We start from the raw sequence: 14405 nt of genomic DNA on the forward strand, positions 1-14405 counted from the left end.
TACTCAAGGAACTTTTTCTCTGATTAATCTGCTATGGGAGGGCATAGTTTTAAACCATGAGGACAGAAGCCACTTGATCACATTTGATATTGGCATCAGGGATTGGTCTCAAGCTCTCTTGTTTAGCAGTATAAATGTAGGTCAAAGAAGTTTTTCTCCTTTTTCCAGTATACAATAAAATACTGTACATGACTTACTGCACGAATCTGGGAAAGTAATTGGCTATGCTAGTGGGAATATGGTGGAGGTACTCAGTTGTAACTAATACATTGTTGATGCTCAGAGTAACAGGACATAGGTAAGAGTGTACCAAAAGTATTCATAGGCAGTTAATACAAAAAGGAATAGTTGCTCAGCATGCAGAAAGGATCACTTCAAAGATGTTAATGAAATGGCAAGGGAAACTTAGGACAATTTCTAAGTTCCTGGCTCCAAAATCTGTTTGTGGAAGAATTTGTTTTGAGAAGATAGATCCCAATTTTGCAGTCACAAAAGTAGTTCAGCCACATAGAAAATAGATTTTTCAAAGCAGTAGGCTACAAAGAAGAGCTTTGCTAGATGACACTATAAATAAAAAATTACTCATTTTAAAAGACAGCATTATGGTGCAGGGAGGAGAATAAATAGAAGGGAGAAGACACACAGGATTCACTGTGGCTATGGATAAGTGCCTATAGAGAACGTGGTGTTTGTCTAGCTAATACTGGAAAACAAGGGTGCTGCTGTAGCTTGTAACAGTACAAGAGAAGCTTTTTGGTCAGCATTGTTTAATGAGTTGTTTTCCTTTTGAGTGCTAGCTTCCAAGTGCCTCATTTTCTGTACCTGTTATTAATGGCAATATCTGGAAAGCCCACATGAAATACAGTCCCTCCCTGAAGAGTCAGTGTCCTTTTTAAGATAGAGTGCTGGGCAAAACAAAAGAAGGAGCAGTTGTGTCAGAGTATATATTTGCAGATACAGTGAAGGGATTTGGAATGGCTCTGTAATACGCTGCTGGCAGTATATGTTTGCCATGTTGCACTGCCGTGCTTTTTTAGCTAACAGAAAATAAAGAATGTGTTCCCAGCTGATGTCTTCTGCATGAGAAGGGACTTCTGCGCTTTCCAGGGTCTCTCAGCAGGACTAAGTGAATGTTGTGAGGCTATTTTTTTTGGCTCTGTTGGGGATGCAAGCAAGTTATGTGACAAAGACCCAAGACTGTAGCTCTTCCTGTGGCACAAGTTACCTCCCTGATTACTGTTAGCTTACAATTTAGTTGCAAATATAAACAACATTTGATCATGGTGACTGAAAGTTTACCCGCAGTTAAACAGAATGGATGTTGTTTGGCCTTCTCCATACTAGGAAGCATGGAGCTTTACCTATACAAGCTTGATGTTTCCCATTTCTCAACACTAAGTAACAGCTAAAGTGTTAAATGTGCTTTTTGTCCCTCTCATCTGTGAAAAGCTAATGCTATTGCTTTCACAAAACTTCTCTGAGTATTCATTTGTTTATGAATCAACTGGAGACCCAAGAGAGAAGATCAGATTTTCCTGCAGATTTCTCTTGTACATGAAGCTACATTTATTTCCAAGAAAAACATGTTCCCAGGACTCTCCTGAGTGACGTGTGAGCTACAAGCTTCAGCTGCAGGTGTAACAACAATACACTTCTTCCACACACACTCTTGTCTTCCAAGAAAATGCCAAGCATCAGTCTAAGCCTTAGTAAAGGGCATTGAAAATACAAGATGTTTACAGCATACCACACTGCTCTGAACTCATCAGGAGCCATGTGCATGCTTCAGCTCACAAAGACCAAACATCCGTCTTGTAGACTTCTGTCATGAATTGTGGCTTGTCCAAATGAGTATCAACAAACAGAAAATACCTAGAGAGAGATTACTTCAGTCTCCAGTCTCCCAGTGTTAAAATGTTTTGTCCAAACAGTTTCTAATTTCACGTATTTGTTGCATTTTACTTCGAAGATTTGCAGAATACCCTGCAGAAAGGACTTTGGGCAATGATATAAATGTTTCTCAGGAAAAAACTAAGCCTGGATTGTAATGCATGCATTTACATAGCCTAATAAGTAGCAGGGAGATAAGAAACATGGTAGCTGTGGTTACAAAGCGACTTACTTTATGGCATTTGTAAAGATACTTATCTGAAGTACTCAACTTTTCCAATCTTTGGAAATGCTGCTTTGGTGTATCTGGTATATATACTTTTTCTGGTGATTGTGGGACTTCACTTATGTGCAAAAAATGTAGATACGTTCTGGGAAATAAGTTGTTGTTGGAAGGGCACTATTGAAAAATCTTAAAGTTCTTATTGGAAGAAAACGATGTACTGAAATCATCAGCTGTTCCAGCACTGATTTAGAATTTGCATTACAAATACTGAGAACTAGTATAAATTACATTGCTGTATGCACTACGGTTTCCAGAAGCATTGAGGTGATGTTAGAAATATTTTATGGTGAAAAAACAAGCTTGTTAAAGCTGTAAGAGGGATTTTAAGAAAGCTTTTGGGCAAGAGAGAGTTAACTTAGGAAGAATGACACTCTTATTTTAAGATAGTAACAATTCTTTTTTTCTTTGCCTACAGGAAGGAGTTGAAGTGAGGGTTGCCAGAATATTCAATACTTTTGGTCCTCGAATGCATATGAATGATGGTAGAGTTGTCAGTAATTTTATCCTGCAGGCTCTCCAGGGAGAACCACTAACAGTAAGTAATGACCTCTTAGTGACATGAAGAACTGTTCATCTTTGTATCCTGTCCTCATGTGCTGTGAAAGAGGATGGATTGTAGAAAACACTGAGACTGAGGCCCTCCCCCCCCCCCCCAAAACCAACCCACCGTAGTCTTTCAGTGTACCAAGCTCAAATTTATAGGATTATATATCCAAATATGTGCTCTGTTGATGATATTAGTATTCCTTTCCCAGAGAGAAACAAGATTACCAGTTGCAGTCTGAGAAAGTATTTTAGTCATCCTGAACTTGAATCTCTCTGTCTGTCACAACTCTGCTATGGGGACATGACATGACAAGGCTCACAGAATCGTGTTTTGGTACTTATTTCTGTTGAGGAACTTTCTGTGAACCATTTTGGGAAGTTAGGCATTTAAATGTCTTTTAGCAAGTTTGGAGATCAGCCTAAATTTTCCACGTATAACAACGTTAGAAGCCTTCAGGCTACATCACCTATTAGTAAACAAAGCCAGCCAGGACTGTTTCTTATTACCATTGACAAACTGGTGTGGCATGACCCTCATCCATATAGCTAAATTTCCCTGCCAAAACAAGTTGCCACATCCAAACTGTTTGTGGTGAATGGTCCTTGGCTCTTGATAATGCTTAAGCAATGTCACAACACTGTCTGGGAGAGCAAGAGCTGCCACAGGCCAATACTCTACAGAGATGCTGCTGGTAATTTAGCAATACAGACAATGCCTGACCTATACCCTGATCCTGCTTACTTTACTGTTACAAAATAATGAGGTTATGTAAAATAAACGAGGAGATGTGCTGAAATGGGAAGTAGTAGTTCGGAATCTGGGATCAGCTGTGAGCCATGGAAACATTTTCAGTTTATGTGATATACAACAGACATTTCATGTAAGTACTTGTTAATGTTGCCTAGATTAGAAGAATGAAGTGCCAGGAAATCACTTAATGGCTTCTGCTAAATAGCTAAAAATGTTGCTAAGTACCTCCACAGAGCAGCTATCTTGAGATTGAGACACGATTCCTTCTACTGGAGACTGTAAAATCCAGAGTTCAGCCAGGAATTCCTCTAGGAAGGAGCAGGCAATCCAAAGAGAAAAAGGATGAAAGTTTTGTGGCAACTGCCACTACCACGATTCTCATAGAGCAAAATCTGAAACTGGACAGAGCACTGAAGATCATAGACCAGGGAGTAAGTCATTCCCAGGCAAGATGAAGCGTAGTGTCCTGTGATAGATCTCCCCTAACTTTAATCTTTTCCAAATAATATGCCAAAATATGGTTGCTATCTGCAAAACTTGGGTAGTAGACACTACCCTACTGACAGGATGAAATCTAGAACTGTTTATAAAAAAAAAAATAATTTAAAAAGCTCAAATTGTCTATATTCTGCAAAGCAATGCATGTCACCTGACCTAAGTACGCTGATAATTTTTTGAAAGATTGGTCTTCTCTGGAGGTCAGCATTTGCTTACTTGCTTGCTGTTTATCAGTGATTGTTAACTTCAGTAGCTTGTTACTGTGTTTTAATGTCATCAGTGATGCATCTTGGCTACTCTCTTGCTCCTAACCATTGCTAAATTTTTGGTTTAGACTTGTGGTTACTTTAGAGTAACAAGCTGTAGTAATTTGAATGTTGTGTTCACTGCATCTCCTAAGGATTTGCTTTTTCCCCAGAGATTTACTCTTTTTTTCACACTGCACACAATTAAACTGTGGTGGGAAAAAAACTATTATCTGATACCATTATGTACATTTTAAGTATACTTCAATGTCAGAACTGAAACAACTTGCTTGCTCCAAAGTGCCATCACATAACCTGAGAAAACTTTTTAGTTTTTCTTCTGTAAATTTTGGTACAAATCTGTACAAGTGACTCTGGGAGCCATCCTTTAGAAATTATTCTACTTCTCATTTCCTCAGACAGTAATATTTAGTGTGACATGAATTTTATTTTTTTGTTGTTGTTCTGATTGCTTTAAACACAGTGCTGTTTTTCTTGACAATTTTTTTAGACACCACTAACATTTGCTGGTCGCTTTGAAGCTGGCCGTTGTTAATAAGCAAATAAAAAAGTGCTTGTCATAACCACATCTTAGTAGCCTGATGTTTACTTTAAATGCTTGGCGCTCTTTTCTGGCTGAGTGCATGCTGCAGCCTCTTTCAATGTTCCAGGAGAGGACAAAGGATCACTCTGTCCTACATCCCTGAGAATGTTTCCTACATCCAGAGTTCTGGTTAACAAAATGCCTAAGGAGGTGTTTACTGGAGACACGTCCAAGAGGAAGACGACCTTCAAAGAACTGATACTTTGCCAAAGGCTTTGCAAGCACATCTTTTTGCATTCCCGTAACATTGAGCTGATGTCTCAGGTGTTTCTCCTTGGGATGTTTTTCTGTAATGGGGAGGACAAGATAATTGGGCTAGAGAGGACTTTTATATTTATGTAACTTTTCTAATTTTTGTCTGGTTTTAGGTCTATGGACCTGGAACTCAGACGAGAGCTTTCCAGTATGTCAGGTAAGCCTTCTGTTACTTACTTTACTTGATGGTTCTTTGAGCTTGGCCAACCTTGTATGCATGTGCATTTTAGTCAAAGAAATGATGTTCGTTTTTAGGCCAGCTGTACATTCAGAAGGGAGACACAGAAGTTTTTAAAAGTACCGAGAAACAAAATGTTAATTGGTTTAGAGCTTTGAACTGAGATATTAATATGTTCTTCCCTTCAAGGGACAGCAAGCAACTTGTAGGTTAAGTTTTCAAGGCAAGCAGTTTGTCACTCCTTGCATTTTAATGCAATGCTGCCACCTTGTGCCTTTGGGGTGCTCGGTCCGTGCGTGGGCTGTACATGTGTGTCCCCTTCTGGAGGAAGGAGCAGGCTAAGGGGATATTGCTGCAGCTAATATTTGCAGCGTAAGCAACGCCAGAATGTACTTTCACTACAAAAAAGTGAATCTGTTCCTCAGATTCTTTTGTTCTGTCATGCTAGTTAACTTTCTATGCCAGGCTTCTGGGTTGTTTTCGTCATTCTCTGCTTGGAAATGTTCTTTCCCACTGCTGAAAGTAGTAACAGCAGTGATAGGCATTACGGAAACCCCATCCGTTCAAAGTAGCCACTCCTTTCCTGATTCTAAGTCATAATGAAAGGGATCTGGATTTGTATGCCATGGGCCAAGCTGCTAAGTTTGTTGCTGATAATGCAGAAGGGTTTTGTGTTCTTTTGCTGGGGGTAGGTAACACCAAAATATCATTTTTAACAAACTTGGTTTAAGGATTTCTGAAAGCGAGATGACAATTCAAACAACAATTTGCAAAACAGGTGTTCATGTCATGTGCTCCTGTATTATAACTTACTTTGCTTGAAATGTGTTGGATTTCCAGCCTCTAAATATGCTTGGGTATTGGAGAGAAGAGGAAGTATTAATTGTTTTTTAGTAACTTTATTTTTTTGTATTCATTCGTATGCTCAGGTGAACTTAGCCAGTGTATCCCAAAGATAATCACCCTTTCAAACAACATTCAAATAACATTCAGGGACTGTAGAACAAACATCCAAGAAAGCATACACCCATTGAAGTATACACTGCAAATCTGATTTCAGCATTCCTCAGCTACTGGGGCTTTGAGAAGGCAGCTCTCTTTTTAGACAAGAGTATTATTTATAGGGAAGTGGAAATTGCCTCGGTTTGTTCTTCCCTTTTTATAGTGATCTTGTGAATGGGTTGGTGGCGTTGATGAACAGCAATGTCAGCAGTCCTGTCAACTTGGTGAGTATGAGAGCTCCACTCTACTGTGTTCACTGTGCAGTGGCCAACATCACCTCTCTTTTCCTCCTTGTCACTGATGCTGATTTCTAGAAAAAAGAAAGGGAGCAAAAATTTATTTCCATTATGAATAATGTATTCTTCTATGTATTCTCTTTATAAGAAAAAAATGAAACCCTTAGATATTGAGATCTTACCGCTCCAAGAACAGGATAAATTTTCTAGAGTTTTTAATTTGTTTTAGCAAAAAGATGTATGTAATTAGAATATGAAAATAAACAGGAACAAAATATGGAGGGGGGGACAGGTGTGGCATGCAAAATATGCCAAGGAAATGTTTAAAGACTGCTTTTAATGAAAAAAAGCACTGAAGGAATACTTAGCTCTAAATAATTAGAAATCACTTCATACTATCCTTTATAAGAGGAAAATGGGGTAGCGTTTGATGGTATAATTATCTAATATTGATTAAGGCTGCTTATAACTTGTCTAATAAGATTCTTGTTCTGTCCCATGCGTTGTCACCTTACTCTCAGCAGTGGATATAATAGAAAAAGGATGCATGTGCCAGGTCATTTCTGTGTATGCCAGCTTTTGCAAAATCAACCATTCAACTCTGCAGGACAGTTGTTCATCAGATTTTCCTTCATTGCTGTGGCCATGAATTCATTTCTACATTTCGATCCAAATGCTGATATTTTTAAGCCCTGTCACATGTTTTATCTTCAGAAAACTCAGTGTTCAAATCTATACCAAAATGCTCAGCTTTAGGTTAAACAAGATATAGTAAAGAAGAGTTTTGCAACAAGGAAAGCTAGGGACGGAGGGAATTGAGTCTGATGAAGGTGAGCTAATGCTAACAGGAAGCTTTCAGCATTTTGTTCTAAAATGATGAGGAGGTTACATGCAGTTGGTTAAAAAAAAAAGTTAAGGAATGTTGTATAGGAAAGTAAGTAGTCCTTAAGTCCTTGAATCCAGATTTCAAATTGATGACGTGGTTGTGTGGGCTGCTGAGTGACATGCCTTTACTGTGATTGGCATGCGTTTGCCCATTCTTTACAAAATTATTTTGTTTGGGGCACTTCCCTACATACATTGAATTGCCAAGGCAAATGTAATGGAAGGCAACTTTTCTAACGAGTATGGAGTTTGTCAAAGTTACCCTTTTTTCGTCAAAGTAGGAATAAAGCATAGTGATTACCTTTTTCAGACTCTAACATGAACTTGTTAAGAGTTGTCTCACATCAGAAAGCTAGCATGTCTTAAGGTGTTTAATTGTTATTGTAATGAATATTCCTTCTACTTCTAGGGAAACCCAGAAGAGCACACTATCCTAGAATTTGCTCAGTTAATCAAGAAACTTGTTGGTGAGTATGATAACTAATTCTTAGTAAAGCTTATGAAGTACTTACTGTTGTTAGGTAATTATTACTTGATAAGTGTGTGTAATATATGGATCATTAATTAGTCTTTGGATTTCTTAATAACTTTATCACAGGCATTTAACTGTATCCTAATCATATAATTACATATTATTAAAATAATCCAAATCCTCTCAATTGTATATAAAATATTGCATGAACAGTAGAATGAATACAGTGGTTTTGTGTATCTGTGCAATCTGTACACATTATTTTGTATAATGTTTATGCAGTTTTTAGCTTTGTTTTGACAAAAGGACAATACATAAATCTGAAACACCTGAATGAGAATGTTTTGCATAGCATCTTAGCTGAAACATGGATACTGCGGCAAGGTGGTTCTTCACAGTTACGTAGGCTGTTCGCCTTCAACTACCATCAAAAATCTCATGCTGTCATGACAGTCTTTCTCAACTTCTCACCAATCTAGCAGTGACTCTTGCAAGGGCTGTCAGCACCTCCCTTGTGTGCGGCTGGGAAGAAAACACTGTGGCTTTCTCTTCATTCTTGCTCTGATACCTGTAGCAAATCGGAGCTCTCAAGAATAGAAGTGAATGGCTGTGTTTAGTCTTCTAATGTGGCTTCCTAATGAGATAAAAATACTGATGCCATTAGCCAAGGGGTTTTAGTCCGTAGATTCCAGAAGCGCTTCTGAGGGATCTGAAAAAGACAAATTCAAACTTACAGTACAGCTGATGCATGCAATGTTTCTGATAGAGGACTGTCCCCTCTGGAAAGCATCTGTGAATCCACAGATCAGGGAAGGAAATAAAAAATCACAGCACCAAACGCATCAAGCACATAGAATAATTGTTACCTTCCCTTGTCTGTTTGTTCACAAATAATTTGATCTGTTTCAGTCCTTCCAGAGAGGCGGTTTAGTTCTGCATCCATAAAATCCGACAGCAACATGGCATATAAACTATTTGATAGATTTGGTTAGAAAAATTGTCCTTATTCTGTGTACTGTCATGAGGAAAGGCAAGTATTATGTTTTCTATTTAAATCAGACTGGAGAGTATGGGCAAAGAGGAGATAAAGTCCCTTTACGATGCAAAAGGGCTAACAGAGTCATAGAATGGTTGGAAGGGACCTCTAGAGGTCACTTGGTCCAACCTTTCTGCTCAAGCAGGGCCACCTACAGCCAGCAGTGGCCCAGGACCATGTCCAGACTGCTTTTGAGTATCTCCAAGTCTGAAGACTCCGCAGCCTCCCTGTACGAGTGCTGAGCGACACTCACAGTAAAATAGCATTCCCTGATGTTCAGGGGAAACCTCCTGTGTTTCAGTTTGTGACCATTGCCTCTGGTCCTGTCACTGAGCACTGCTGAAAAGACCCTGGCTCCCTCTTCTTTACTTCCTGCATCAGGTGTTTATACACATGGATAAAATCTCCCTGAGCCTTGTCTTCTCAGGGCTGAAGTCCCTGGTCTCTCAGCCTCTCCTCACAGAAGAGATGCTCCAGTCTCTTCATCATCTCTCCAGTATGTCCGTGTCTCTTCTACTGGGGAGTCCAGACCTGGACCCAGACCTCCAGGTGTGGCTTCACCAGTGTGAGTAGAGGGGCAGGATCACCTCCCTCAACCCGCTGGCAGCACTCCTACTAATGCAGCCCAGGGTACCATTTGCTGCTTTTGTGGCAAGAGCACATTGCTGGCTCATATTCAACTTGGTGTCCACCAGGGACCCCCAGGTCCTTTCCTACCAGGCTCCTTTCCAGCTGGTTGGCCCCCAGCCTGTACTGGTGCCTGGGGTTGTTCCTCCCCAGGTGCCAGACTTGGCAGTTCTTATTGAACTTCGTGAGGTTCCTGTCAGCCGTTTTCTCTAGCCTTCTTTCTTAAGGTCCCTCTGGATGGCAGCACAGCCCTCTGCTGTATCAGCAACTCGGTATTGACCCCTGAGGTACACCACTAGTTACTGGCCTCCAACTAGACTTTTTGCCACTGATCACTACCCTCTGGGCCCGTGGACCCGGTTTCAATCCACCTCACTGCTCATCCAGCCCTCAGTAAGGATGTCATTGGAGATAGTGTCAAAAGCCTCACTGAAGTAAAGGCAGATGATCCACTGCTCTGCCCTTGGCTACTGAAGCAGTCATTTCATCGTAGAAGGTTATTAGACTGGTTAAGCATAACTTCCTTATCGTGCATTCATGCTGAAATCTTGTGAAATGCTTTGTGAATCTGTGTTGCTGTGGGACAGCTGGTTCACCTAGCTGTTGCATGCGGTGCAGCTGTATCTGTGAAGGCATTTCAGTGGTAGGATTATGAAGCAGAAAGCTGCAGAGACCTGATTCTCCAATAGGTAAGAAAGATATAAATGTAAAACAGTGAGTTGAGGATGGTAATGCTCTCTCTGTTCTTGAATAGGCAGTGGGAGTGAAATCCAGTTTCTCTCCGAAGCCCAGGATGACCCTCAGAAACGAAAACCTGACATCAGAAAAGCCAAATTATTGCTTGGCTGGGAACCTGTGGTATGTACAGCCGTATTACTGCTGTTCCTGTGTGCAAAAACATGGGGAGGCAAAGGAGGATCAGGGAGGACTACATGGTAACGACACATTTCAGTTATCAGAATATCTGCTTAACACAGTCTCCAGGACAGTTGTTTAAAAGGCACTCTCTCGTATGTTGGCCTAGCTCACGATCCAGAAACAGCTGGGTAAGATTGTATGGCCTGTGCCATGTGGAAGAGCAGATGAGCATTTGTAATAGACTTAAGTACAAAAACCCATTGTTAGGATAGACATTCTAACTTTTTCACATGTGTATCACGAAATGTCTGCCTTTCTGTAAGCCAGATGAATCCTTTGAAGTACATGGTACGTAGTTACGGGAGCTAATGAGTTTGCAGCAATCCTCATTCCTGTTTGCTGTGGAGGGAAAAAGTGGCTTTTATTTAATTCAAGAATTTTTAGAAATTTGGACTAAAATTTTTAAGATTATCTGTAACATCATTGTAACCAAAATACTTGTTTGGATGAATAGGGACAAATATGAGCACTAGAAAAATGTTCTGGGTTATAGAGTTTGTTTAAAGGGAAATATGTGAAAGCCAGGCAAAACAGAAGCTAGCTAGAGAGGCATGATACATTTTTGTTTTCTTTTAATTTTGGTAGACTAAATTAAACCAGAATAAGGAGCCCTTATTGTGGACTGTAGGTATACGTAGAGATGTTCAGGGCTTGTTCTGTGCGTTGATAAGCTTGAAACGTGCTCAGGCTTAGTCTAACATCTCACCACCCACAGTAACGTCTGTTGACCTCTAAAGATTAGTTACCAGTCACCTGAGGTGATGCCAAGGTTGTGGTTGTTCTGCACAGCTAATATTAAAGAAATGCAAAATGCCCATGCTTGCTGGTTTTTTCCTGCCTCACCTTTTTCGGTGAAGTTAACGGTGTGTGACCAGGCATAGCTGATGGTAAGAGCTGGTTTGTTTGGGGAGGGTAAGGTCTACTTAATCACTAGAAAGGGTGTGACTTTTTTAGCCAGCTCCCCATTCTACAAACCACTGGGCTAGCTAGGCTTTTTTAGATGTGCAGCGAAAAATCTTTCCAGGAAACATGCAAACCTGTCTAGTAAATGGAAGCTTATTGGTGTCAAAAGGTAGCTCCAGACCTTTCTGAAAGGATTCACAGAGGCACCAGGTATTAATAGACTGTGCCTGCAAGCACAAGGCCAATAGCAAGTGTTACAATCACAAAAGGTTTGTAGCAGTTAACTTTTGTGTACTTCTGACCTTTTGAGTTTGGCACAGTCCTTAACAAAGCTTACTCTGAAGTAGAAGTACATTGTTGGTACATCAAGGCAAGTCGGTTTTATGCTGCTGTTTTATCCTCCTGTATTGATGATGGTATCAGCAAGCATGTCAGACCATACGGCTCCTGAGGAAAGTGGGTGATATTTCTGTTGTTCCTGTCTACAAATCATAGCGTTTAAAGACAGGCATAGAATATGACAGGCATAGAATATGAAGAATTACAATTATTTGTGTCTAATTTAAGAATGTCAAAGGAGATACTGGGTGATAATTTGTATCCTTTTTTCCACATATCAGTGGAGCACTGAAGAAATAAAACCTAAAAAAACAAACCCCACCGACCCATCACCTTTGTGTGGTATATACCATTCTGTGAGATGAGGATCTTTAATCAGTAAAAACAGAAGGGTCGTAGATTTCTGTGTGCCTGTCTCTTTCAATGAATTATGAACTGAAAGCAGAATTACCTAAGTCTGTTTTGACACTAAACAGACCAATCGTAACCGTCTGATGAGATTTAAATTTGTAGGGTCTTTTGACTTAACTATGTCAGAAAATATATCTGATGTTTAAGAGCTAACATTGCATTAGCAGTGCAGAGATGTAACCAGTATGTGGTGCTGTTAATACTTACATTGGCTAAGAATGAGTCTTCCTAGCAGTCTTTCGATAGCTGTGTTAAAGATACTGTTGTGAAAAGAGCTGATGTGAACTTGGAGTGATACGATTCTTTCCTCACTTTTGGGAACAGGTCCCATTGGAAGAAGGTTTGAATAAAGCAATTCATTACTTCCGTAAGGAACTTGAGTATCAGGCGAATAATCAGTATATTCCCAAACCAAAACCTGCAAGGATGAAAAAAGGAAGAACAAGACATAACTGAAGACTTGGAAATTCCCTCCTTGACATTTGACAGATGTAATTTTTTTTTTCTTCTTGGTTTTTTTTTTGAGAGAGAGACTTTTAAACAGGTATCATGAAGAACAAACTGGAATTTCATTCTGAAGCTTGCTTTAAAGAAGTGGATGTGCCTAAAAATAACAAATATTCTCCCTCCCCTGCAAATCTTGCCTTGCACTTTTTAAATCTGTCTTTTTATGTAAAATAGAGTAGAAGCATCTTTTAGTATCGAGTTTTATATCTTGCTGTGAGATCATTTTGTTGAGACTGTCCTTGACAGTTTTATTTACTGGTTTCTTTGTGAAGCTGAAGATAAACACAAACGGGATGGAAAATGCCAATTTATTTATAAAATGGGTACTATAAAATATGAGATGTTCTACTATGCATAAGAAAAAAGCTAGTGGTATTGTCAGGTGAGAGACACTGATATCTAAGTATAGAGCAGTTTAAAAGAATTCTGTATGAGAGCTTTATGTATTCTTTAAAGGAGAGATTTTTGCAAAGGTTTAGTTTTAGTTGTACACTTGAATTTGAGATATTTTCATTGATTACCATGGATAAGGATATTTTGAATCACTACTGTGTTGTGCGTACTCTGGGAATAAAGTTAATGTATTATTGGTTACAGTGGTTGAATATGCTATTTTAATAAAATATTGAAACTTCAATTTACTAGTTTCAGGGTTTCACTGTGGGCATTTCTCAGGCATTACACATCTGTGCATTTATTGTATATTTATTAGAAAGTAACTGTCTCTACATAATCGGCTCAAAGTTAATAACTTCTGTCTTTTGTTGCTTGTCTCTTTATAGATATACACAAAGGGCTGCAGGATGTCTGATGAAATATATGGGACAAAAACATGATTTGTTCCAATTCAGGTAGTTGATAGTGATGCAGGGGTATAAGATTTTCTTTAAAACATAGAGTCTTTAACTTCAGCCTCCCTAACCGAGGAACTGTTTCTGTTTTAAGCAGTTACTGAATTGCCAGTAAATGCTTTCAACTTTGATGACGATGCCTGTCATCTTCACTGGGAAAAAAAATAATAAAAAAACCCCAACAATTCCCTTTATTTTTAATAATTCCCCTTTACTTGTAATACCTGAGACTGGATACCTAGGAGAGGACATTGGCAAAGAGTTTTTAAAAGGTATTTTGGCCTAGTGCCACTCAAAATTGAAAATCCTAAATTTCATCAAGCAAAACGACTTGACTTTATCTCATTAAAGCTTGATGTTTTATTAGCTTTTGAGTATCTTTAGTTTGGTGGTCGAAGTGGGCATTACCTGTAGCGATGACTGGATGCCCAGACCCAGAGAAGGCTCTGGGAGCAGTGGGGTATTTAGCCCCCCTTGTCTGAGGATACCACCCACCTGAGCCTCCCAGTGCTTGCAAGGCTTGGAGTACCATCCAGTCTGCCTGGTCAAGTTCCCTTGGACTCCAGCAATGATGGATGGGGCTGCTGTGTTCATTTGTGTGCCCTGTCTGGGCTGGGTCTGCAGTGATCCTTTTAAGACAAAATGTTTTCTTCCCTGCTCACATGCACAGGTTTTCTTTCAGTGGAAATCTGCCATGAAACTAAGATCGGGAGCCAGGGAGCGTTCGGCTGTCTGGACTCGGAGGTAGAATTTAGGTATTGCACATTGCCTCCATACTTTCACAGCTGAGCAGCTTGAGGTCTGCTTTTTGTTTGAAGCTTTGTTCTAAGTAGTTGATCTAGGGGGTTTATTCTGTATTAAATTTCCTGAAAAGTACACCATGGTGTGCATGCATGCTCCAAATGTGCCTGTAACTTGTCATTACCGATACACTCACAAAGCACAGCCTCTCCCTATACTCAAAC

The 14405-nt window shown here is 39.6% G+C and overlaps 1 protein-coding gene across 1 annotated transcript in view; it reads left to right on the top strand.

Moving 5' to 3' along the window:
- Positions 1-13226, top strand: part of UXS1 (UDP-glucuronate decarboxylase 1) — a 63523-nt gene extending 50297 nt beyond the window's left edge. Inside the window, exons 10-15 of the mRNA XM_037376974.1 lie at positions 2592-2711; positions 5189-5232; positions 6419-6479; positions 7786-7843; positions 10266-10369; positions 12407-13226. Of these exons, the coding sequence (XP_037232871.1) occupies positions 2592-2711; positions 5189-5232; positions 6419-6479; positions 7786-7843; positions 10266-10369; positions 12407-12538 (519 nt within the window). The 3' untranslated portion in view covers positions 12539-13226. The remainder of the gene's footprint in view (positions 1-2591; positions 2712-5188; positions 5233-6418; positions 6480-7785; positions 7844-10265; positions 10370-12406) is intronic.
- The last annotated feature ends 1179 nt before the right edge of the window (positions 13227-14405 follow it).

This window comes from Falco rusticolus, chromosome 2 (assembly GCF_015220075.1).
Source record: "Falco rusticolus isolate bFalRus1 chromosome 2, bFalRus1.pri, whole genome shotgun sequence".
Classification (NCBI taxonomy): Eukaryota; Metazoa; Chordata; class Aves; order Falconiformes; family Falconidae; genus Falco; species Falco rusticolus.